The following is a 25,788-nucleotide window of genomic DNA, read 5'->3' as shown; positions in this document are numbered from 1 at the left end:
GCACTGCCTGCAAAGACTTGCGGCGTACACTGTGTTTTATTTTGCCTGGAGATGAGAAGACAGAGGAGAGCATTTTTGACAGCCTTATTAGAAAGCTGCTTTTTTCGTCAGCGTGTTTGCTGTGTACCTGCTGGCAACAAGCAAGCCTGCTCATGCATAGAATTGCATGGCTGTGAGTCAAAAGAACTACAGCCAATCAAAATGTCCACTTCTAAATGTACCTCCACTTCCCTCTCAGTCATGTCTACTATTGGCAAATGTGTAAATGGCAGAACTGTCTTTAGTGCTGCAGCAAACGTGCCATTTCTGCTAAGAGCACCTTTGAAGGTAGCAAACAGGCCTTGGGATATTGGTAGTTTTTGATCCTTTCGACCACGGCTCTTTGAGCGAAGTGTGACAACACTTGGGTGTTTTCCCAAACTGGTGATTTCAATCTGTCTTGCATTAAGGTTCTCGAAAAGCAAGAATGCTCAGGTGGATTTGTTCAAATCTGTTGAATGGTCAGCAGGCCCTAATCACCAAGTCTGGGAGGAGAAATGAAGTAGCAGTCTGCAAGACAGGAAACCATCCTCTTATTATAGAAGAGTCTTAACAGGATCCCCCCCTCCTCAACTAAGGAACCTCTGGCAATCTTAGTAACATAAAGCCAGAGGAAATTCAAGGACTCCATGAATTTCCTTTCTTATACGCTGCCTGCTTATTATTTAATTTTGTCTGAAGTAGGATGAAGGCAGACCGCTCTTTGCAAGACTCAAAAAATTAAACTACCTACTTCTTTACAAGGAAGTCCTCTGCTCTGAAGGAATTCTGGCACTCACGGTAGCATAAATACAGTCTACCAGTGCAATCGTATGCAGGGTTACACCAATCTAAGCCCATTGAAATGAATGGGTTTAAGACTAAGGGAACTCTCTTTAGGATTGCACTGTACAACCCTGTTCTACTCTTATGCCTGTATGCAATGAAAACCAACCAAGAATGATGCCCACTTTGTGTTTGTACAGCTAACCCCTGACCTTTCGGTATTTTCTTTTCCTGTTAAGCACAGCTTTACATTCTGTCCATCACCACCTCGCTGTGTGGCCACAATGAAACCTCCATTTGGGGAACTGTGCAAGTGCCCCCAATCAGGGAGAGAATTTGGTTGATCCGTTGCAAAGTACCATGTTAAAAACAGCACGAGCCCTTCCACCGGCAACCCTGACCACAGTCTTCCTGCTAGGGCATCAGAAAAGGCAGAACCCCACAATATTCAAACCCTGCTGGAAGAAAGCCTGGATTATTTTTTCACAGGAACCAGGTGGGTGGTCTTTAGAAGCTCCCGGTAAATTGACATACAAAACTCCACGCAGTAGGATCTCGCCCCAGTCGCTCAGCAGGAAAGGTGGCAACGTAAAAGGGCACAGGCATTCCCATGATCTACAGCCATAACACAGTCTCAGCCGCCTAAGCCTCCTTCCCACCTTGCGCACAGAGCGGCTTCCATTGCATCTCTAATAAAACATTTATCGTCTTTATTGCTTCCAATTGTGCAAGCTTGAAACATTCGCTATCGATTTGGACGCCGCTGCTGGAAGAGTTATTGAACTGAAGTTTGGCACAGTGTGTGAGATGCTAAGGAGTCAAAAGTCTGATGAGCGTCATTGGGCTCTGTAACCGGTGCGTAGTTGTTTTGTTCCTTATATACGTGGCAGCCCTTGGAGGAATCTCTGTATGAACTGGGGTGCTCCCCCCAAAGGTCTAATTCTGTCCTGGTGCCAGGGGGCTCGGCAAAGCCTTCTCCTTGAATAGTTCGGCTCGTTGGCTGCTCATCTATCATGGCCATCGCTTGACTGTGCATGGGGACATTTGGTTCGGGTAAAGCATCTGCATATGGATTAATATGCTCTGCTAAAACCAGTGGCTGTTGGTCATCCCCTTCTTCAGAAATCACAAAAACAGCTTTGGGTTTATCCATTTCCAAGGAGAGCTCCTTGGACTTTGAAACAGCGTTTTTGAGTTGGATGGGACCTTCCAGAGGCTCATTCAGTCCCTGGCTTTGGCCGTTGCCTGGAGACCTGACGTTCAAAGGCTTTGAGGGATCAGATGGCCTTGGATGGTTACTGTCAGGAGAGCTTGTCAAAAATCCGAAGTAAGGGTTTCCAAAGCGGGATCTCTTCAAGTTACAGCTGCTTAACTTGCGCTGTTTTTGCGCCGAATGTGTCAATGGGTAGGACGCGGTGCTGGCCGATGAGTCTGAGTACGTCAGCTCCGACATCCCCTCGATCTCCGCCGCAGACGTTATTTTCCTTGTCGCTGCTGTTGGGTTTCTTGTTGATGTAGAAAAGCCCTGGCAGGAACAATCATAACATCAATTCTGAAAAGCGTTAGAGAACGGCAAGCGGGCATTCCTTGGGGCACATGTAATGAAAGGGGTTCTTTTAGATTGTGTCTTGAATCATAAAGTTGGAAAGGGCCATACAGGCTATCTAATCCAACCCCCTGCTCAATGTAGGATCAGCCTAGAGCATCCCTGACAAGAGCTTGTCCAGCCTCTGCTTAAAGACTGCCTTTGAGGGGGAGCTCACCTCCTTTCTAGGTAGCTGATTCCACTGTCGAACAACTCTTACTGTAAAAAACTTTTCCTAATATCCAGCTGGTACCTTGCCGCCCTCAATTTAAAACCATCATTGTGAGTCCTATCTTCTGCTGCCAACAGGAACAGCTCCCTGACCTCCTCTAAGTGACAGCCCTTCAAATACTTCAAGAGAGCAATCATGTCCCCCCTCAACCTCCTCTTCTCTAGACTAAACATTCCCAACTCCCTTAGCCTTTCCTCATAGGGCTTGGTCTCTAGGCACCTGATCATCCTCGTCGCTGTCCTCTGCACCCGCTCAATTCTGTCCATATCCTTTTTTTTAATTGAGGCCTCCAGGACTGCACACAGTACTCCAGATGCGGCCTGACCAATGCTTTGTACAATGTCCTACCTAATTTCTTTCTCTGCGTCCTTGTGCACGTTGCTTTTTCTGCAGCCGCAAGGTAACTGAGCAACTTGCTAAATGCAAGTAAAGGTTTCAGGCAACCCAATAAGGTGCTTACTGGTAACCCTGAATAGCTTTATAGGTTACTAGGAATCACAATAGAGAATGCCCAAATTACTCCAGCGCTTTTTTCGGCCCCACAGGGAGCCAAATTAGCTTGCAATAGTAAAAATGCTAAATAAACAAAACTATTTGTTCACTAAATGACTACGTCTTGCACTGGTCCTGATCCTATTGGCTGGCCTGTCTGCAGACACAAGCTTTATAGAGTGCTCAAGACAGGAAGTGAAAAGCCAATCCTCACTGACTCAGTCAAGAGCTTAGGGGTTGTCCCAGATCCAACTTTACTGCAGGAGAAGCGAGTTAATAGAGATGCAAAGAACGCTCTCTACCAATTTAGCTTAGCCTGGAAGATGGCACCCTACCTTGATTTGCTCAATCTGAGACTAGACTACCGAACGCACTCTACTTAGGACCCTCCTCAAAGTCAACTAGGAGGCTCCAATTGGTGCAGAATTCCGCAGTTTGGTTATTATCAGGAGCTAGGCAGAACAGGCATATTAGCCCCATTCTACAGTCACTCCACTGGCAGCTGATCGGTTACTGGTTTCATTTCAAGGTATTGGCTATCACATACAAAGTCCTTCATGACTCTGAACCCTCATATCTATGGGGCTGCCTCTCCCCCATGCTCTGCCATGACAGCTTTGCAGGCCCTTCTGCAGGTGCCACCATACAACCAGGCAAGATCAATAGCTGCCCATACGTGTATATTCTCTGATGTGTCCCCCATCTTATGGAATGGCCTGCCTGATGAGGCCAGGAATGCTCCCATTCTCCTGACATTTCAGAAACGGGGCTTATTACAATGGAATTGCTTCAGGAAGAATGCTTTAATAAAGGGAAAGAGACTGTGGATTATGCTGCTGTGTAAAGTAGTGGTTCCCAAAGTGGGCAGTACCACCCCCTGGGGGGGGATTACCTAGGGGGGCACTAAGAGACAAGGGGCAGCAGTGGGTGCTAGAGGTGGGCCCCTTCAACTGTGTTGTTCACTAATTTACAATAGATCAAGCTATGGCACCATGCTGGCAAATTTGGTGGAAACTATCAGAATTTTTTTCCAGACTTTGAAGAGTTGGTACCACAGGATCAAGTTCATCAGTTTTGTTGAATAGATTTCAACTAAAAAGTTTTTAATTTGATTCTGAATAGATGTGCAATTAATTGGTGCTGTTTTGAAATTTTATTGTTATTATCTTCTTTAGTGAGTCATTTTGAATAATGCTTTTTATAGGGTCGGGGGCGCTGGGGTTGAGTTTGTGGAACCAAGGGGGCGATGGCATGAAATGTTTGGGAACCACTGGTGTCAAGTATGTACTGTCTGTTGCTGAATGTAATTTCTGCATCATTTAGTCTGCCATGTTAATACTTAAGCTTTGCTTCAGCTTTGTTCCAGGTTTTTGGGTGATAGAAAGTGCCATCAAGTCGTCATCAAGTCACAGCCAGCTTATAGCAACCCCACAGGGTTTTCAAGGCAAGACACAGAGGTGGTTTGCTATTGCCTGCCTCCATGTAGCAACCCTGGACTTCCTTAGTGGTCTCCCATCCAAATGTTAACCGTGGGTGACCCTGATTAGCTTTCAAGAGCTGACGAGATCAGGCTAGCTTGGGCCAGCCAGGTCAGGGCTCCAGGTTTTTTACTTGGTTTTAATTTCCTCATCCTACTCCTATTATATTGTCTATTGGATGTCCTATCCTGTTGACTGCATTTATTTGCACTGTGTAATCCAACGTGAGTCTCAGTGAGAAAGCTGGATTATATGTAACATAAACAAATAAACTAAAGAATTCTACCCAAAAGCACTGTGAGACGATGCATAAGCCACTTGTACATTCAAGATACTTATACTGAATCAGACCCTTGGTCCATCACAGTCAGTATTGTCTACTCAGACCAGCAGCGGCTCTCCAGGGTCTCAGGCAGAGGTCTTTCACATCACCTACTTGCCTAGTCCCTTTAACTGGAGATGCCAGGGATTGAACCTGGGGCCTTCTGCATACCAAGCAGATGCTCTACCACTGAGTTTCAGCCCCTCCCTCCCTTTAACTGGAGATCATAGAATCATAGAGTTGGAAGGGACCACCAAACTCATCTAGTCCAACCCCTTGCACAATGCAGGAAATTCACAACTACCTCCCCCCACACATACACACCCAGTGACCCCTACTCCATGCCCAGAAGATGGCCAAGATGCTCTCCCTCTCATCATCTGTCTAAGGTCATAGAATCAGCATTGCTGACAAATGGCCATCTAGACTCTGCTTAAAAACCTCCAGGGAAGGAGAGCTTACCACCTCCCGAGGAAGCCTGTTCCACTGAGGAACCGCTCTAACTGTTAGAAAGTTCTTCCTAATGTCTAGACAGAAACTCTTTTGATTTAATTTCAACCCGTTGGTTCTGGTCCGACCTTCTGGGGCAACAGAAAACAACTCGGCACCATCCTCTATATGACAGCCCTTTAGGTACTTGAAGATGGTGATCATATCCCCTCTCAGTCTTCTCCTCTTCAAGCTAAACATACCCAACTCCTTCAACCTTCCCTCATAGGACTTGGTCTCCAGACCCCTCACCATCTTTGTTGCCCTTTGTTGCTGCCGGAGATTAAACTTGGAACCTTCTCCCTGCCAAGCAGATGCTCTACCACTGAGCCACACACATACACACCCCGTACAATCAGGACTGTGACTGAACTCTAGCAAATCTGCAGCAGGCAGGTTTTACATAATTCCCTCAGGCCTTCCACAAATACTTACACTGCTGTTCACCAGTTTTGTGAAAGGGCTGTTGGTTGTCCAGCTGCACCATTTCTTCTGTAGCTGAGGTAATGGAGCCAGTAAATCCTGAAAAGCGCGTGCGCTCCATGTCCGTTGCCTGGGGCAGTGGCTCTCGGTCTGTGCCAGCCTTTTCTCCGTAGCACCTGTGCCTCGATCGGTGTGATCGGTCGTCCGCCAATCAGAAACAGAGCCCGGACTCGTGATGCTTCTCTTTAGGCTTTTGTCCTAAAAGAAAAAAATATTATCATTTATTACTTAAATTGTAATTTAGGGTGATTAAAAATAAAAAAAATGTGGCCCTGGCAGCACGGCACCTTTGTTCTGTTGGGTAGCAAACACAACTTTCCAGATAGCCTTTTTAAAATTAATAACATGGAAAATTGTGTGCCAGCTACTTCTAAAAATCACACACTCTCCATAATAGTTTTATGCTTAAGGCAATTTCAAAAATAACTTTCCCTTTCTTGAAGAAGAAAAGACTGCCCATATAAGCTAATGTACACATAAACATCTATATCTGTGTCAATAGAACAATGCACACAATGTTTTAGTTGTGCAGAAGGGAGAGGATGCTGGAATTATCTGTTAGAATGTGGTCCCACACCACTCCAGGCTCCTAATAACCACAGCCGTCTGATGGCTAAACTACCCATAAACACATGAAGCTGCCTTCTTCTGAGTCAGGGTTGCCAGGTCTTGGTTGGGAAATACCTGGAGATTTTGGAGGTGGAGCCAGGGAAGGGTGGGTTTGGGGTTGGGATAGACCTCAGCAGGCTATAATGCCATACAGCCCGCCTTCCAAAGTAGCCATTTTCTCCAGGGGAACAGATCTCTGTTGTCTGGAGATCAGCTGTAACAGTGGAAGATCTCCAGCCACTACCTGCAGGTTGGCAACACTAGTCAGTCTTGATTTATTAAAGTCAGTATTGTCTGATTGGCAGCAGCTCTCCAGGGGCTCAGGCAGAGGTCTGTCACATCACCCTACCACCTAATCTGTTTTTAGTTGGAGATTCCAGGGATTGAACCTAGAGCAGGGGTGTTGAACTCATTTGTTACGAGGGCCGGATATGACATAAATGTCACTTGGTTGGGCCGGGCCACGTGTACCATAAAATTTAATGCCAGGTACCAGAGATACAAACTTTAAAGAAAACACAGGCAAAGCCAATTAATGATATATTTTTTTACTTATTATTTTTTTACTTAAAATATGAACGTGCTTAAAACAACACTCTTATGGTGCTTTCACACATGCTAAATAATGCACTTTCAATCCACTTTCAATGCACTTTAACGATAGTTTGCAGCTTCAAAGTGAAATTGGAAGTGGATTGAAAGTGCATTATTTGGCATGTGTGAAAGTGCAGTCTTTGATCATTGCCACCTCGGGACTGGGGAAGGTGGCTACCTCAGCTGGCCAGCCCACAGCTGACTCACCAACCCAGATCGGGGCTGGGGGAAAGGTGGCTGCCTCAGCTGGCGAGCCTACAGAGGGCTTGCCAGCCCAGATTGGGAGTGGGGGTGTATGGCTGCCTCAGCTGGCTCATGGGCTAGATAAGAGCCCTCAAGGGGCCTTATCTGGCCCTCGGGCCTTACGTTTGACACCCGTGACCTAGAGCCTTCTGCATGAGGGGCAGATGGCTTTGCTACGGAGCCACAGCTCACATGATGCCGGGGATTCATGACCAGGTCCCCTGATGAGCAGTCCAGTTTCCAAAAGCAACAGTAGAGAGTCCTGGTATGGATTGGAGCCATGGCACTGGAAAGGTTAACTTTCTCCACACACTTCCCCCCATGGGCACACCCCATTTCCCCAGCTGAAACTCCCTCCACCTAGGATTATTTTTAGTTCCCGCAGGGGGAGAGATACATCAATTTTAAAACACGATCAACATACAATTCAAACCACCAGAAACAAAAACACTCAAATATTTAAGTTAATAATAAAATTCAAATTAATTAACATAGCAGCAACAAACAGTAAACTACTATAGAATTATAAAGACAATAAGAAAACAGTAACAGCGTAACAATGGCAGCCTCAATAGTGCCGCCTACCCCAAGATCAATAGAGCTTGAAAGTTAAGCAAGGTTGACCATGGTCAGTATTTGGATGGGAGACCACCAAGGAAGTCCAAGGTTGTTATGCGGATGAAGGCAATGGCAAGCCACCTTTGCCCATCTCTGCCTTGAAAACCCCATGAAGGGGGTCACCATAAGTCAGTTGCTACTTGACGGTACTTCATTATTATTTACCCTTACCTGGACACGGCCCAAGCTAGCCCAGTCTCATCTGATCTTGAAAGCTAAGCAGAGTCAGCCCTGGTTAGTACTTGAATGGGAGACCACCAAGGAAGTCTAATGTTGCTACCCATTGGCAGGCAAGGGCAAGCCATCTGTCTTAAAAACCCTATGGGGTTGCCGTAAGTCAACTGCAACTTAATGACAAAAAATGCATAAAAACTAAACTAGCAGCAGTGAAAACGTTTGAAAACCAGTACAGAAAAAATGAGTATCATCAATCAAGGGAAAGGAAGAAATCATCTAAAATTATCATGCACGTACCCCCTTGAAGAGAAACTGCACCATATGTGTTAGAATTATCTGCTTCACATGAAGTCTCTAAAAGAGCACAGCAAAGTCTGCCTGGTTGCAGACACTGATTTGCTGGAGACACCCCTCAATCTCATCAGCAGTGGATCAGGTTTCCTGCTATTTCTTTTTTAAAAATCCTCCTTCCGTTACCAAAGCTCAGATTCAGACTCCCTAGGAGGCCCGGAGCTTCTCAGTAAAGGCATTTAGATAATCTTTTTTGCAAATCCGCTTACAGTTTCACATTGTCTAGACAAGCATTTCAAGTGAGGGTGAGTCTGGGATCTTTGTTTACTGTCAAGGCTCAACATTTCACACCTCCATAAACATCAGAGTAATGTTCTGGATTGTGCCAAAAAAAGCCAACACTACAGCTACCAAGTGGAAAACAGCTAATCGTTTGCTCAGCGCTGACCTGTTTCTGGGCTGGGAACAACATCTATATTAACAACTCTGCAGCCAGGAAACTTTTAGATAATTCAGTAAGTTATTGATATAAATGATGAAAAACGGCGTATTTAAATCTGTGTAGTCTGCACACGGTGTTCTGGTCCACGTAGTTAAATGGAAGCAGTTTGCATATTTTGTCGAAGGCTTTCTTAATAATATCCATCCAAACATTCAGTTTACCATGGAAAAGGAAATTGAGGGTAAACTCCCATTTCTTGATACCCTTGTCATCAGTAAATCAAACCTTCAGTTAGGTCACAAGGTCTACCGGAAACCAACTCACACAGATCGCTACTTACACAAAAACTCCAACCACCACCCCCGACAGAAAAGAGGAATAATCAAAACATTAATGGACCGTGCAAGACGGATCTGTGAACCACAGTTTCTCAAGGAAGAAACTAACCATCTAAATCACGCACTGCTAGCAAACGGCTACTCCAAGAATGAAATCAGAAGGGCCATTAAACCAAACAAAAATCAGAAAACTCAAGAAAAACAGTCTCCCATAGGAAAGGTATTCTTGCCATTTATTAAAGGAGTCACTGATAGGATGGAGAAACTTTTGAAAAAACATAACCTACAAACAGTGTTTAAACCCACCAAGAAAATACAACAAATGCTACGATCAGCAAAAGACAAAAGAGACCCCCTCACCTCTGCAGGAGTATATCGTATACCTTGCAGCTGTGGAGAAGTTTACATCGGGACCACAAAACGCAGCATACAAACAAGGATAAAAGAACATGAAAGATACTGCAGACTTGGCCAACCTGAGAAATCAGCAGTGGCTGAACATGGACTGACACAAACAGGACACAGGGTCTTATTCCAAGACACTGAAAGACTGGACAATTCTACCAACTATTTTGTCAGATTGCACAGAGAAGCCATTGAAATTCATAAACATCAGCACAACTTTAACAGAAAAGAGGAGAGTTTAAGAATGAATAAGGCTTGGCTTCCTGCCCTGAAAAACCTCCAGACAAAGACAACATTCAACAATAGCCATACAGATTAGCTTTGGATTACACACATTAACAGATCACTTCAGGATACAATGGTTCCATATTAACATACCATATCCTCATTAGCACATTATCTTGATACTTACAGGACAATACTTTTGCAGGACAATACTCAGCTCAAACCCAACCCCTTTCTGACTATATATTACTCTTCCTACATCCTTGACATTGAGAGACACTGTCCTTCAGTGTTACTACTCTGAAGATGCCTGCCACAGTTGCTGGCGAAACGTCAGGAAAGAAAATTCCAAGACCACGGTTACACAGCCCGGATAACCTACAAGAACCAGTTTGCATATTTTTTTAGGTGCACGTCAGCCCTGACCTGGATGGCCTAGGCTAACCTGATCTCGTCAGATCTCAAAAGCTAAGTAGGTCAGCCCTCATTAGTAACTGGATGGGAAACCACCAAGGATGTCCGGGTCAGAGGAAGGCAATAGCAAACCACCTCTGTAAGTCTCTTGCCTTGAAAAACCCTACGGGGTCGCCATAAGTTGGTTGCGACTTGACGGCACTTTACACACACACACTCATGAAATGACCAGCCATTAAGTTGGCATACATACATGTCTGAATTAAAAATCAAGTCCGGGCAAAGAGATGGGGATTTGCCTACAAAAAACAGTGCATTACAATGGGCATCACTGCGTAAAGCCCAAAGGAGCAGGCTGTCTGGCACTGGAAAATGGACGTTCAGAAAGTGAACCATTATGGTAGTGGTTAGGATGTCAGACTAGGATCTGGGGAACCAAGGTTCAAATCTCCACTCTCCCATGGAAATTGGCTGGGTGACTTTGGCCCAGAATTCTCTCTCTCTGTCTGCCTAACCTACCTCACAGTATTGCTGTTGTGAGGATAAAATCGAGGAGGAGGAGGAGAATAAGATGATTTGGTTTTTATATGCCGACTTTCTCTACCACTTAAGGGAGACTCAAACCGGCTTACAATCACCTTCCCTTCCCCACAACAGACACCCTGTGAGGTAGGTGGAGCTGAGAGAGATTGAAGAGAGCTGTAACTTGCCCAAGGTCACCCAACTGGTTCGTGTGGAGGAGTGGGGACACAAATCCAGTTCACCAGATTAGGTGCGCTGCTCATGTGGAGGAGTGGGGAATCAAATCCGGTTCTCCAGATCAGAGTCCACCGCTCCAAACCACCGCTCTTAACCACTACACCATGTTGTAAACCAGTGGGGTATAAAAATGAATTAAAAACAACAAGACAGCAGAGGGATATCTGATTGAAAACGTTCACGCACCAAACATATGCCGGCCTCCTCTACCTGGATTCTGTAAGAGGTAAAACTCAAGCCGCTAGCTCCAGGACCGGCTGAAATAATAAACACTTCATCACTTCCAGACTCCGTGGTCACTGCCGACATTGAAGAGGGTACATCTGGGTCGGTTTGTGGTGGGGAACGTTCTGTGCTGCCTTCGCAAGAAGTGACTGTAAAAAAAACCACAAACATTTTATTTTCAGTGATGTGGGGATGGAGGGAGACCACACCACACACACCACAAAATCATTACTCTCCCAAGGTTCCCTATTTTGAATCTTTATCTGAGGGGACCCCTTGTTCGAACAGGCACGGAATGATCGATTCCCACAGATGTTACTAATGCCCTATACTAAAAGGTGATCAGATCACCTTTTAGTATAGGGCATTAGTTCTATGGCTGCAATGTTCTTGGGCTGCATTGTTTCAAAATGCCAGTGGGAGACTACGTGATTGACTACCCCACCCGCACGCACGACAAGAATACCTGTACAGAAAATTAGATACCATGGAACAGGATTCTAGCATAGCTATCTAGGAGCCAAGCGTAGGAGAAAATGATTGCATTTTGTCAGGCTTGAGTTTCCGAGATGACCCATCCCTTCTGCACTGAGAAACCCATTACTGTTGATACGCTCTATTTATGTCATTCCCAAAATAAAATAGCAATTCTTACTTCATGGCTCATGAAGAGCACATGGGATATAATCAGGTCGTCAAGGGGGTGTTACATTTTTTTGTTCCGCTCAGATAAATTATGCTTGGGCCCTGTAGTATTCTCCCTGACATGTTCACTTCCTTTGTGGCGGCTTGTTTCTTTTTCCTGGAAGCAGTGTGGAAGCAGTCTCCCCGTGGCCATATAAAGTGGTACAGCCCAAGAAATTTTTAAACCAGATGTTAAAAGGATTCACCAAAAAACCCTCTGTAACGCTGGATCAGAGGTTTGTTGCGGGGATGGGCGTCAAAGTTGGGATTTGTTTCATTTTTGCCAACATCCAGTGACGGGTGTTATTGTGGTTCTGGGACAGAGGGGAAGGGGGACGCAATAGGGCTGCCAGCTCCGGGTTGGGTAATTCCTAGAGATTTTTGGGGTGGAGCCTGAGGAGGGTGGGGTTTGGGGAAGGGAGGGACTTCAATGCCATAGAGTCCAATTGCCAAAGCGGCCATTTTCTCCAGGTGAATTAATCTCTATTGGCTGGAGATCAGTTGTAATAGCAGGAGATCTCCAGCTAGTACCTGGAGGTTGGCAACTCTAGGACTCAAGCCAGAATGTATGTGTCCTGTGGGTCAGGTAGGGGTGCTTCCAGCCATGTGACTGGCGTACGGTTGCCAACCTCTAGGTACTAGTTGAAGAGAAAAACAGCACCAGCTCTACAATCTTAACAATATTTGTTAAGGTTGTAGAGCTGGTGCTGTTTTTCTCTTCAACCTCTAGGTCAGGGGTCCTCAAACTACGGCCCGAGGGCCGGATCCGGCCCCCGGAGGGCTTTTGTCCGGCCCGGTGACCGAGAAAGCCAGTCCCCCCTTGCCCCCCTCCCCAGAGCTTTTCTGGGCTTCCTGGCCGCATGCGCCCAGCCGGAAGCCTCCCTCCCGCCCCAGTCGCCCCCTTCCCTGCTCCCTCTCCAGCCCAAAACCCCCTTTCCTGGTGGGAGGAAGAGGGCGAAGGGGGCGACTGGGCGGCGCGAGGCGGCAAGACGCCTTGTGCGCCGCCCAGTCGCCCCCTTCACCCTGTTCCTCCCACCCTCCCCGGCCCAAAACCCCCTTTCCTGGGCGCATAAGGCATCTTGCTGCCTCGCATGCCGCCGGGTCACCCCCTTCCCCCTCTCCCTCCCAGCCTCCCCGGCCCAAAACCTGCTTTCCTGGGCGCATGAGGCATCTTGCTGCCTCGCGCGCCGCCCAGTCGCCCCCTTCCCCCTCTCCCTTCCAGCCTCCCCAACCCAAAAACCCCTTTCCTGGGCGCATGAGGCATCTTGCTGCCTCGCGCGCCGCTGGGTCACCCCCTTCCCCCTCTCCCTCCCAGCCTCCCCGGCCCAAAACCTGCTTTCCTGGACACACGAGGCGTCTTGCTGCCTCGCGCGCTGCCCGGTCGCCCCCTTCCCCCTCTCACCCTCCCCGGCCCAAAACCCCCCTTTCCTGGGCCCAGTCGCCCCCTTCTCTTCCGCAGCATGCCCCACCGGGAGACTTCTCTTATTGCCTAGCTTTGTGGCCTGGCCTCCTCGAGCTCCATGCAGAAGCGCCTGGTCCTTCGGGGCCCTCCACGATGCAGCCCAACGTGGCCCTGGTGTTCCTGTTTTGGCCGCAGTCGGGCAGCGTTCTCACGGCTCGGGGCTCTCTCTCCTCCCGGGGGTATCCTTGTGGCCTGGAGGTAATTGTAGGGGCCCCTTGGGGGGGGGGATATCTCCAGGGAGAAGAAGAAAAAGACTTGTGGCCATTTATGCACAGGAGGTTTTGCCTTGGGTTTGCCGCTCTCCATCCGAATTTTCCCCATCCGAATTCTCAGAACTCAAAAGTAAGCTCCCCCCACCCCCGGGCAGAGTTTGGAGAATTCGGATGGGGAAAATGTTCATCTGGAGAGCGGCAAATCCAAGGCAAAACCTCCAGTGCGTAAATGGCCTTGGTTTTTACATGCCAACTTTCTGTACCACTAAAGGGAGACTCAAATTGCCTTACAATCCCCTTCCCATACTTTCCCACAACAGACGCCCTGTGAGGCAGGTGGGGCTGAGAGAGCTCTAACAGAGCTGTAACTTGCCCAAGGTCAGCCAGCTGGCTTCATGTGTAGAGGTGGGGAAACCAACCAGGTTCACCAGATTAGCCTCCGCTTCTCACGTGGAGGAGTGGGGAATCAAACCCAGTTCTCCAGATCAGAGTCCCCGCTCCAAAACGCCACTCTTAACCACTACAGGGGGAAGGTCCTGGCTTGCGAGGAGGATGCTTTTCCGGAGAGCCCCCTCGGCCGCCACCTCCTCCCCCGCACACGTGGGGAATTTGTTCATATTTTTTTCAAACTATAGTCCGGCCCCCAACAGTGTTTGAGGGACAGTGAACCGGCCCCCTGTTTAAAAAGTTTGAGGACCCCTGCTCTAGGTACTAGCTGGAGATCTGCTATTACAACTGATCTCCAGCCAATAGAGATCAGTTCACCTGGAGAAAATGGCCGCTTTGGCAGTTGGACTCTATGGCATTGAAGTCCCTCCCCTCCCCAAATCCCGCCCTCCTCAGGCTCCGCCCCCAAAACCTTCCGCTGGTGGCGAAGAGGGACCCGGTAACCCTAGACTGAAGCTTTACATTAATAAGTGGTAGTGATTAAGGCGACAATTCTAAGAACACTTTCCTGGGAGTAGGTCCCACTGGAAAAAAATGGGACTTACTTCTGAGAAGATGTTCTTAGGATTGCCCCCTTAATCACTCAACCAAGACAACGAATAAACCCCCCTAAAGTGATAAGGAAAAAAGCAACATGGCCATCATAAAAATATTAATCGAATACTGCAAAGATTCATCCTTTCTGGGTATGGCAGTGAGAATACGGCGTGTGTGTGTGTGTTCGTACCATGGGTGCCTTTAAGATCATCTCTGTGACCGGATTAACTAGCACATTTGACCTGCTAACCTGGCTTACACACTGGGTATGTCTGTTTCTGTTGGCAGCACTCTGGGAGTACACTTGTGAGCTTTTGGTGCCAAGGAAAACAAATTTACTCGACCAAGGGGGAGGGAATACCAAGAGCTAGAAGAGGTAAAGGCCCCTTTGTAAAGTATAAGAGTTCGAGTTTCACACATGCAGATATAATCTCCAGTATCTCAGGGCAAAGGGGGGGCTGGGGGGTACGGTTAAAGACTGACAACAGAGCTCTTCCTAACAGTCTGCTGCTTACCCGCTCCATTTCCCCCAACAGAGTGGTTGTTGTTTTCGTTCTCTTGGCTTGGCATGACCAAGCGGAGCTCATTGATATCAATGCCGGCATTCTGGATCCCGTTCTACAACTCAAAACATTACCCCGTCAACATATTCAGGTAGCCAGTAACAAGAATCCAAAAGAGAGAAAAACACGAACCTACGCAAATCAGCAAAGGTCACAGACTATTCAGCACTAACCTCCTGGTCACAGCGTACATCCAGAGAGGTCCTTTTGGGACACAGCTGCTGCCTGAGAGAGAAAGAGGCAAGAGGGAAAAATAAGCGGAGGGCCAAAAAACAGGGAACAGAAGACAAGTCTTCCCCTGAGGTTAACCCCTAGCACTGGTATTCAGAGGTTTGCTATCTCTGGACATGGACATTGATCACTATGCGATACACAGACATAGTTACTGATGGACGTACTCTCCTCGACTCTGTCTAATCTGCTTTTAAAACCCACTATACTAGGGGCTATCACCATGGCAAATGGCAGCAAATTCCACAATTTAACTACTGGCAGAGTGAAGGACTTCCTTTTGTCCATCCTTTTTTGTGTGTGGGTGTTAAGTGCCGTCAAGTCGCTACCGACTCATGGCGACCCCATGAACCAATGTCCTCCAAAATGTCCTATCTTGGACAGCCTTGCTCAGATCTTGCAAATTGAGGGCTGTGGCTTCCTTTATAGTCAATCCATCTCTTGTTGGGTCTTCCTCTTTTCCTGCTGCCCTCAACTTTTCCTAGCATGATTGTCTTTTCCAGTGACTCTCATCTTCTCATAATGTGGCCAAAGTACGATAGCCTCAGTTTAGTCATTTTAGCTTCTAGGGTCACCACATTTCAAAGGAATCTACTTTCTTCCTATCAGCTTTCTTCAATGTCCAGCTTTCACACCCATACATAGGCAAGGCATTTTCAGAAACAACAGAGATGTATTAATGTCATTGTAGAAGGCACTGCTGAAGTCTTAGTTGACATGCAATACCCACTTTTGGCTACCTACGTGCAAGAAGGGCAAATTCAATCCAAGAAAAGTACAAATAGAATCCCTTCAGGAACTGAACATCTATTTGAAGAGAGATACGTTGGAAGATCTAAGCCTACAAAAGCTGATCTACAAATGAAGCAGGATTGTGTGATGCTGCCTCTTCTACACTGTACCATTCCTGAATACAGATGGGTGCCATGTTTGAATATTGTCCCAAACCACAAACTCCCTGCATGCTGAAAAGCTAGGAGCTAGGCTTGCCTTCCTCTTCGTTTTTCTGTGCACAAGGAGCAAGTAGGAATTGCAGACATTTGCTAGGACATTAATAATGTAATCCTGATCAGCATTACACCCTTCTAAGTCCACGGTGCTTAGAAGGATATAACTCTGTTTAGGATTATACTAAAAAAGTCATCTGTCTGTAATTCCTACTTGTTCCTTCCCACCTCCTCTGTATCTAACATTATTCCCTCCATCAACAGAGAAATGGAGCTACTTGGAGTCCTATAAAGGTAAAGGTCCCCTGTGCAAGCACTGAGTCATTCCCGATGTTTACTAGGCAGACTTTGTTTACGGGGTTGGTTTGCCAGTGCCTTCCCCAGTCATCTTCCCTTTACTCCCAGCAGCAAGCTGGGTACTCATTTTACCGACCTCAGAAGGATGGAAGGCCGAGTCGACCTTGAGCTGGCTACCTGAAACCAACTTCCGTTGGGATCGAACTCAGGTCATGAACAGAGCTTGGACTGCAGTACTGCAGCTTACCACTCTGCGCCACGGGGCTCAATTCAGTCCTATACCAAGGCTTAATTCACACATGTAGGAGAATGAGGCAGAAGAACCCACAGATAGTACTAATGATTACATCACTTCAGACCGCAGGTAGTGGATTCCAATGTTGACTACTCCTTTGTATTAAAAGAAAGTCCCTTCGTTGAAATAGAAAACCAGCATAGCAGATAGGGTTGCCTGGTCCCTCTTTTGCCACCGGTGGGAGGTTTTTGGGGCGGAGCCTGAAGAGGGCGGGGTTTGGGGAGGGGAGGGACTTCAATGCCATAGAGTCCTATTGCCAAAGCAGCGATTTTCTCCATGTGAACTCTATCAGCTGGAGATCAGTTGTAATAGTGGGAGGTCTCTAGCTACTACCTGGAGGATGGCAACCCTAATAGCAAAATGAAAGGTTCTATGTCTTTCCATTGCCAGTTGCATTGGTTTTCTATTGGCATTAACGTTGGGAAGCATTCCAAACTGTGACCCACTCACAGTCTGAAGTGGTACTGTCCGTTCTACCACCTTGTTCTCCTGCATGTGCAAACCAGGCCAACACTACAAATGGACGCCACAAAATGGAACATTCCAGTCGAGGTTTCTGCAAGACCCTTCTTAGGCAGTAGCTGCCATCCAGTCCTTATAGGTGCCATGGTGGTAAAAATGGCATCCACTGTAACTGTTCAGGTGACACTTGGTAATCTAACCAATCTGAAATTGCTTTCACACGTGTTTCAGAACAACTGTGGTCATCCCAGACCAGTTGTTGTCAGGCTTCTGCAATACACTGAGCTAAATGGACCGAGTAGATCAACCTCACACTCCAGTATGAATGGTGTTGGACTTAAAAATTTCACAGTGGCATCTTAGCTGAATCTGAAACAGTCTAGCCTACACAGAATATGAAATTTAACCGAGTATTGTGCTTGGGGGGAATGCATGTAAACATGGCATTAACTGGCTGCCCATACCTGGAAAATGTTTTTAAATGTCACAACCAGGTAATGAACAGGTGTAGGCAATAAATTGCTCCAGATTGTTCAGAAAACGGTCACCTAATAATTTTGACGGGGTTGTGAAGCAGCTACCACATAATAGGCCCCACAACGACACCACGCTGATATCATTAATATGAAATAAGATCCTCTGCCAGATTTTCTGCCACTGCCACGTAGGGTTGCCAACCTCCAGGTAGTAGCTGGAGATCTCCTGCTATTCCAACTGATCTCCAGCCAATAGAGATCAGTACACCTGGAGAAAATGGCCGTTTTGGCAATTGGACTGTATGGCATTGATGTTCCTACTCAGGCTCCGCCCCACAAACCTCCCGCCGGTGGCGAAGAGGGACCTGGCAACCCTACTGCCACAGCAATGAATTTGGCACATTAAAATCCTGCTTTTTAAGAAAAGCTCCAGCCAAGTGGCATTGCATTTATAACTCAGCTTTCAGCTTCTTCACTTTACCCTCACACAAATTCTGCAAGGTAGGTTAAAAGTAACTTACATTTCTTGCTGGTGCTCTCTTTTGGCAGGCTTGAAGCAAAATATGGAAGGTATTTTGAAAGCTAACTTTCTATATCCAGGGATACGGGGAGAAGTACTGCCTAGTTACAGGTTTACTATCTTGTGCAACTAGACCTCTGTCACCAGAGTCACTGGCCCTAAGTTGGTCAAGTCAGGTTCACAAACAACCCTTTATAGTCAGGACGTGTCCGGCCTTTCCTTTTGACGGGACGCAGTCTGATTTAACTGGTCTCTTCTTCCTAGCAAGTGGCAAAACAGACCAAGCCACATTGAGCAGGTCTCTGCAAGGATGGCATATAAATTTTCTAAATAAGTATCCACACTTTATGTGAGGGGGAAGAAAAAGCCCAGGGTCCTTCTCTTATGGCACTGGTTCCCAACCAGGGGTCCATGGACCCCCAGGGGTCCTCGAGAACTAAATTAAGGTCCGCGAAACAAAGTTATAAACCCATAATAAATTAATATTTTCAATTAAAAGTTCTCTATTATAAAAATATATATTCAAATATTATTCTAAGTTTAATGTTTAACTAACAGTTATGATTAAAGTTTATTTTCGAATTCTCTGAATTTTTATTTTGAACCTTGGGGTGCCTGCACCGAACAAAAAAGTCCTAGTGGTCCCTGGTCAAAAAAAGGTTGGGAACCACTGCTTTATAGTCAGGGCGTGTCCGGCCTTTCCTTTTGACGGGACGCAGTCTGATTTTATTGGCCTCTTCTTCCGAGCAAGTGGCAAAACAGACCGAGCCACATTGAGCAGGTCTCTGCAAGGATGGCATATACATTTTCTAAATAAGTATCCACACTTTATGTGAGGGGGAAGAAAAAGCCCAGGGTCCTTCTCTTATGGTGACAGGAAGGCGGTCAGGACGTGGGAGTAGGTATTGCATTCAGAAAGAATTCCTTGGCAGGTCAGGCCTTCTACATTTTGTGGTTTCCCTCGCAGCTCTGCTGGTCACGATTAAAACTAACAAGGTAGACAAGCCTCTTGTTCTTGGGGGCTTGGGAAAGAGGAGAGAAAAACAACCCCTTTGCTAACTCAGGCCTGGCCTCCTGGCCAACAGTAATTAGAATTATTGGCCAACCAACAACTGAAGCTTTCATTCCTTCCCCAACCAGTAAACAAAGGCAACAGTGTGGCAAAATCTTGGAGTTTCCCCAGAGAGCTCGCTGCGGCTGCAGGGAATGAGCCTGGGGCAGACATTTGCTGATTACCCCACCACCACCGGCCCCATTCATTAGAATGAACGCTGGGCGCCAAACCTGGCCTGTGCCATTTGGCTGCCTGCAGGGTGGGAGAGCTGCTACTTTTAGCCAGCAGATTTAAAACAACAATAACAGCAGCAGCAATAATAGGAGGAGTGCGGGAAGGGAAGGGTAGCCAAGTTGTGACTTGCTCTGGTCTTCCAAGGACAGGCCTGGAGAGTGGAAGGAGAAAGCAGGACATGTTTGGATCATCCTAAGGTTATTAACTCCTTTTGTGGAGGCTTCCTTCTCGGGGACAGAGCAACTTAAGGCTGCCCTCTTCTGGGTCAGCTAATTTGGGACGTCACATTGAGAAGCCAGATGAGAGAGGATGAGAGCCCAGAGTCGATCGCCAGGGAGTAATTACGGCTATTGCCCTCACCTGGATGGCCCAGGCTAGCCTGATCTCGTCAGATCTCAGAAACTAAGCAGGGTCAGCCCTGGTTAGTATTTGGATGGGAGACCACCAAGGAAGTCCAGGGTTGCTGTGCAGAGGAAGGCACTGGCAAACCACCTCTGTTAGTCTCTTGCCATGAAAACCCCCCAAAACAGGGGTCGCCATAAGTCGGCTGCAACTTGACGGCACCCTGCAACAGTAGTACACAGCCTTATTCTACATGTGAGGTGGGCAATATGTTTGGAGGGGGGCTTGTTTCCCTTTTGACTGGTGCCTATTAAATCAGCAGTCTCTTCTCTCCCTGCCCCACTTTGCAAAACTTGTTCACTGTGCGCCAGTTCCAGATGAGTGTCAAATCTTGAATCCATATACGTGGCAACATAATAGCAACATAACAAGATGGCATGACTAAGAGGACTGGTAACCAACCAATATTTTATGATCCAACCAGGAAAACAGATTATGACAGCTAGCAGTATCAGGATCTGCATACCGGTAGCTGGTACAGTACATTTAACAATTAGCTTGACAGAAATTTGCCACTATTCCTTCTCCAAACTTTTTAGGCATTAGCCAAGATCTACTTCACCCTACCAGTCTCTACCATTGACATGGCAGATTCCATCCTCCCACTAGGAACAGTATTTTTTAAATAAAAAGCAGGCATGCCACATACACATTGCTCTATCCAGATCAGTATTAGCTAGTCCAGCAGTATGTTACGTGGTTGTCAATCTCCAGATGAGGTCTGGCGATCTCCCATGAGTACAGTGGATCCTAGGGTTGCCAGGTCCCTCTTCGCCCCCGGTAGGAGGTTTTGGGGGCGGAGCCTGAGGAGGGTGGGGTTTGGAGAGGGGAGGGACTTTAATGCCATAGAGACCAATTGCCAAAGAGGTCATTTTCTCCAGGTGAACTGATCTCTATTGGCTGGAGTTCAGTTGTAATAGCAGGAGATTCTCCAGCCACTACCTGGAGGTTGGCAACCCTACTGGATCCCCAGACTACAGAGATCAGTTTCCCTGGAGAAAATGGCTGTTTTAAAGGGTGAACACAGAATTATACTCTGCTGAGGTCCCTCCCCCACCTTCCCTGGGCTCCTCCCCCAAATCTCCAGGAATTTCCTAACCTGGAATTGGCAGTCCTATCCAGGGGTCCCCAACGTGGCTTCCCATTGGCTGTGCAGATTAAAAAATTATTGCTTCTGCAGCAGCTGCCACCATACCCAAGGATCTTCACTGCATGACGGAAGGTAAGCCATATGGATGGCAAAAAAATATTTAAAAACAATAGATTCATTTTAAAATGCATCTTGTTAAGCAGAGCTTCTGCCTGAAATGTTGAAGAGTTACTGTCATATTTACTGATAACCTCAATTCCAGATATTTCATAGTTTGTTCCGCCTCCTGCAGCAGCCTTTTTGTGCCCACCACCCTGTGTCAGAATTCCAAAGGTGCCCACAGACTCAAAAAGAATGGGGATAGGGTTGCCAGGTCCCTCTTCGCCACTTGCAGGAGGTTTTTGGGGCAGAGCCTGAGGAGGGCGGGGTTTGGGGAGGGACTTCGATGCCATAGAGTCCAGTTGCCAAAGCGGCCATTTTCTCCAGGTAAACTGATCTCTATTGGCTAGGGTTGCCAGATCCCTCTTCGCCACCGGTGGGAGATTTTGGGGAGGGTTTGGGGAGGGGAGGGACTTCAATGCCATAGAGTTCAATTGCCAAAGCGGCCATTTTTCTCTAGGTGATCTGATCTCTATCAGCTGGAGATCAGTTGTATTAGCAGGAGATCTCCAGCTAGTACCTGGAGGCTGGCAACCCTAGTTGGGGACCTCTTCTCTACACTATCTGTGATTTACAGCAGCCTATCCTCCAGTAGGATTGCATGTTTGGGCCAAGCCGATGAGCTACATTGCTGCACACAGCAATCAATAAAAATACTAAAAGCAGAAATATTTTACATCATTCCAATCCCTAATAGCCATGATGAGTTGTTCTCTGGAGTCCTTTTTAAAGAAGGGAATAATTTAAAATAAAAGCCCCTGCAGGGTATGTTATCAAAAAACCATCGGGTTCTCCTTTTCTGAAAACATTCCAGACACTAGCACTTACTGAAAGAAAACTGGATCCCTTGTTATCTGAAGGCCACTGAGGAGACACAGGTAATAAGAGTATATCCTAGATAATATTGACATTTAAAATGGACTCATGGTTGTTGTCTCTCACACACTTTGTCTCCCCTGGCAGACTGAGAGCCGAGTCATTAATATGCCATTGCTGCTACGTGGTGGCATGAAAATGCATGGTTTTGCTATGTTTATCAATGGGTATATTTCCAGAGCCCTGACCTTGATGGTCCAGGTTAGCCTGATCTTGTCAGATCTCAGAAGCTATACAGGGTCGGTCCTGGCTAGTACTTGGATGGGAGACCACCAAGGAATATGAGTAGGGTTGCCAGCTCCAGGTTGGGAAATACCTGGAGATTTTGGGGAGTGGAGCCTGAGGAGGTCGGGTTTGGAGAGGGGAGGGACTTCAATGCCATAGAGTCCAGTTGCCAAAACAGCCATTTTCTCCAGGTGAACTGATCTCTGTCGCCTGGAGATCAGTTGTAATAGCAGATCTCCAGCCGCCACCCAGAGGCTGGCAACCCTAAATACGAGGGTTGCTATGCAGAGGAAGGCAATGGCAAACACCTCTGTTAGTCTCTTGCCTTGAAAACCTTACTGGGTTGCCATAATTCAGCCGCTACTTGATGGCACTTCCATTAGGGTTGCCAACCTCCAGGTAATAGCAGAAGATCTCCTGCTATTACAACTGATCTCCAGCCGATAGAGATCAGTTCCCCTAGAGAAAATGGCCGTTCTGGCAATTGGACTCTATGGGATTGAAGTCCCTCCCCTCCCCAAACCCCGCCCTCCTTAGGCTCTGCCCCAAAAGCCTCCCGCTGATGGCGAAGAGGAACCTGGCAACCCTAACTTCCATACATATGTTTCAAGAGCCAAGTCAAACGGCGGCCTGAGATGAACTGAGCTGTAACAATTACGTAAAAATTAGATTCAGAACAAAATAATGTCTCCAGATTTATAGGTCAGAGCAGCTGAGACTGGTGACAACCAATCATTTCCTCATCTGCTCTGGTCAATGCAAAGGCAAGGAAATGCATTAACTGGGAAGATCCTGCATTTATCTACTGAGAGATAAAACTGTGGCCCACTCAGACTGTGCCCCAAAAACCTCCCACCAGTGGCGAAGAGGGACCTAGCAACCCTAGCTTAACACTACAGTCTGCAGAAAAACTCAGATTTCAAAAGCCTCTGGATAAATGAACATATACCAGATCAGGTTATTGGCCCATCTAGCCCACTACTGACTCTGCCTGGTAACTCCCCTGGGACACAGGCCAAGAACAGATGAACCCAACACCTGCTACATGAGATAATTTTAACTGGGGATGTGAGGGACTGAATCTGGACCTTCTACATCAGAAGTCCTTAATGTGGTCTCTGCTGACACCTTTCTTGGCACCCAAACGTTTTTAGAAAGTGGGTGGGACCAGGTGGGGCTTTTCCCCACCAGGGCATCTGTTGGGCCATTGGCGATCGAATTGACTGTGCGGATTTTTAAAAAACTGCTTCAGCAGCAGCTGCCGCCCCACCACAAGGATCTTTGCTGCATGACTGAAGGAAAACTGCGTGTATGCAAGAAAATATTTTTAAACAATATGTTCATTTTAAAAGGGATCTTGTTAAACAGAGCTTCTGCTTGAAAGATTGAAGAGTTATTGTTAGAGTTACGAAATAATTCACTCTCTCACATTTTGTGGTTGGAAGTCATTTTGTAATTGGCTCCGCCTCTTGGGGCAGCCATTTTGTAATTGGCTCCACCCGCTATGGCAGCCATTTTGTAGTTACACGCACAACCCTCAGTCAGAATTCCAAAGGTGCTTGCAGGCTCAAAAAGGTTGGAGACCCCTGTCCTAGACTGAAAACAGACACCTCAAAGGGTTGTCCAGGGAAACCAATTAATCGACAGTGGCAGCACCTACCTGCAAGCAATACAGAGTGTGGACAACAGAACAAGTGCAAAGAACAGAATCCCTGTTATGATGACCAGCATCATGATATTCTCTTTCCCCTCCGTCGAATCGTTCACGGCGATTGATTCTGTATCATTCCTGTACTCAAACAGCATCGCAAAGCCCCGTCCACGATCGGTGGTAGTGATCAGCTCCACAATGACCTCTACCATCTTCAGAGAAGACCCAAAAGCCATGTCCTTGTTCAATGGTGAATTTGTGCCACAGAAGCGAGAAGAAAAAGTTATGAGGTCAGTGACATACAAGACATCATGGGGACATACATCAGCTGGAGACTGCTGGGTGGAGGACGTGTCTGTTGGTAACACCATTGCTGAAATGGTCGTATCTTCCCCAGAAGCTACCTCCTTTAAACGTTTCTTCTGATCTTCATCATCCTCTCTTTTCTCTCTAGCAGTGAGGTGTACAAGCAAGATTTTATCCTTTGGGTCTTCACTACCCTGTAGCCCATCCCTATTTTGTCTCGGCAAAGTGAGATTGTTTGATTCCATTAATGGTAGCCCGCTAGGCTGAGCACTTACTAACTCTTTGGATTCTTCTGTTTGCTGGAAATGTTTGGACTCGTGTTTTGGAGAGGTGGTCTCCAGAAACCTACCATGGAGGCTATCAAAATTCGTTACGTGAGAATCCTGAAGAAAGGTTCCCTTAGTAGGAAACACAGTGGAAAAGTCTAGGTTTTCCTCAGTGGGAGAAGCTTCCTCATTTGTATTTTTGGGAAGAGGAGGGAAACTATCCCAGTCGTTTTGGTTCTTGCTTGTGCTTTCAAACACATCAAAGTCAAAAATTTCCAGCATTAGGTACATTCGAGCAGGAATGAAAAACTGCCAAATACAGTGCATTCCTGAGGAGTAACTGTTTGGGAAGCCGGGTGATAAAATAAGACCTCTTTCCAACGAGTTGAACTCCGCACCACAAGAATAGTATACCTGAAATATAAACAAAGACAACAAAACCACTCCTCAGTTTCTTTGAATAAAAACATGGAAAACTCCTTTACATAACCCACTCGTGCTTAGCCAGGTGCCCCCACCCTTTATCCTTCTGCCCAGAATGCACCAAATTTCTGGCCAACAATTTGTTCCAATCCTTCACTACTGTCAAAACCACCAGCTGCCTGAGATTGTGAACCATGGACTGCTGGCATACAGCCATATACATTGAAACACAGCTCCTTCCTCAGAATCATAGGCCTGGGCTAGACCTGCAGCAGAACGAGAGGGTAATTATATGGCAGAGCGCTGAGGTGGTAGAATAGCTGGCATTACTTCAGATTACAGGTGAGGGACTCTGTTTTTCAAAGTTCTCCGCCAGTAACAATTCCCTTTTAGTGGAGAATTAGCACAGCATGGGAAAGGGCAAAGCTACCATATTCCTCCCTGATATGCTAATGTTTATTTGCTGGGAGTTTTGAGCATTAAAAACCTGACTTTTCCTATCTGCAATCTGAACTGGCACCGTCGACCTCAGGATTCGACCAGCTATGCTGTATGCGTAGACCAGGCCCCAGACTTCCTGGGTTCCAAGCGTCTCATAGAATCATACAGTTGGAATCATAGCATCATGGAGTTCTCCTTCCTAAAGGCCCTTTAATTTTCTTCACAAAGTATATTTGTGGGTTTTTTAAGCCCCTCCATATAGAAAACAGACATGTGAGGCCCTATTTACGGTCTGAAGTGGAA

At 46.7% G+C, this 25,788-nt stretch overlaps 1 protein-coding gene across 1 annotated transcript; it reads right to left on the bottom strand.

The window, feature by feature from the left end:
- Positions 1 to 1,579: 1,579 nt before the first annotated feature.
- On the bottom strand, positions 1,580 to 24,528 carry LOC130485935 (uncharacterized). The gene is made up of 6 exons (XM_056859076.1): positions 24,059 to 24,528; positions 15,304 to 15,355; positions 15,083 to 15,185; positions 11,211 to 11,374; positions 5,838 to 6,083; positions 1,580 to 2,329 (listed from the first exon to the last, which is right to left on the bottom strand). The coding sequence occupies exons 1-6, from the start codon at positions 24,418 to 24,420 to the stop codon at positions 1,580 to 1,582; spliced, it is 1,677 nt and encodes a 558-aa protein (XP_056715054.1). The 5' UTR covers positions 24,421 to 24,528.
- Positions 24,529 to 25,788: the final 1,260 nt, after the last annotated feature.

Source organism: Euleptes europaea, chromosome 13 (genome assembly GCF_029931775.1).
Source record: "Euleptes europaea isolate rEulEur1 chromosome 13, rEulEur1.hap1, whole genome shotgun sequence".
Classification (NCBI taxonomy): domain Eukaryota; kingdom Metazoa; phylum Chordata; class Lepidosauria; order Squamata; family Sphaerodactylidae; genus Euleptes; species Euleptes europaea.
This window is presented reverse-complemented; position numbering and strand designations above follow the sequence as displayed.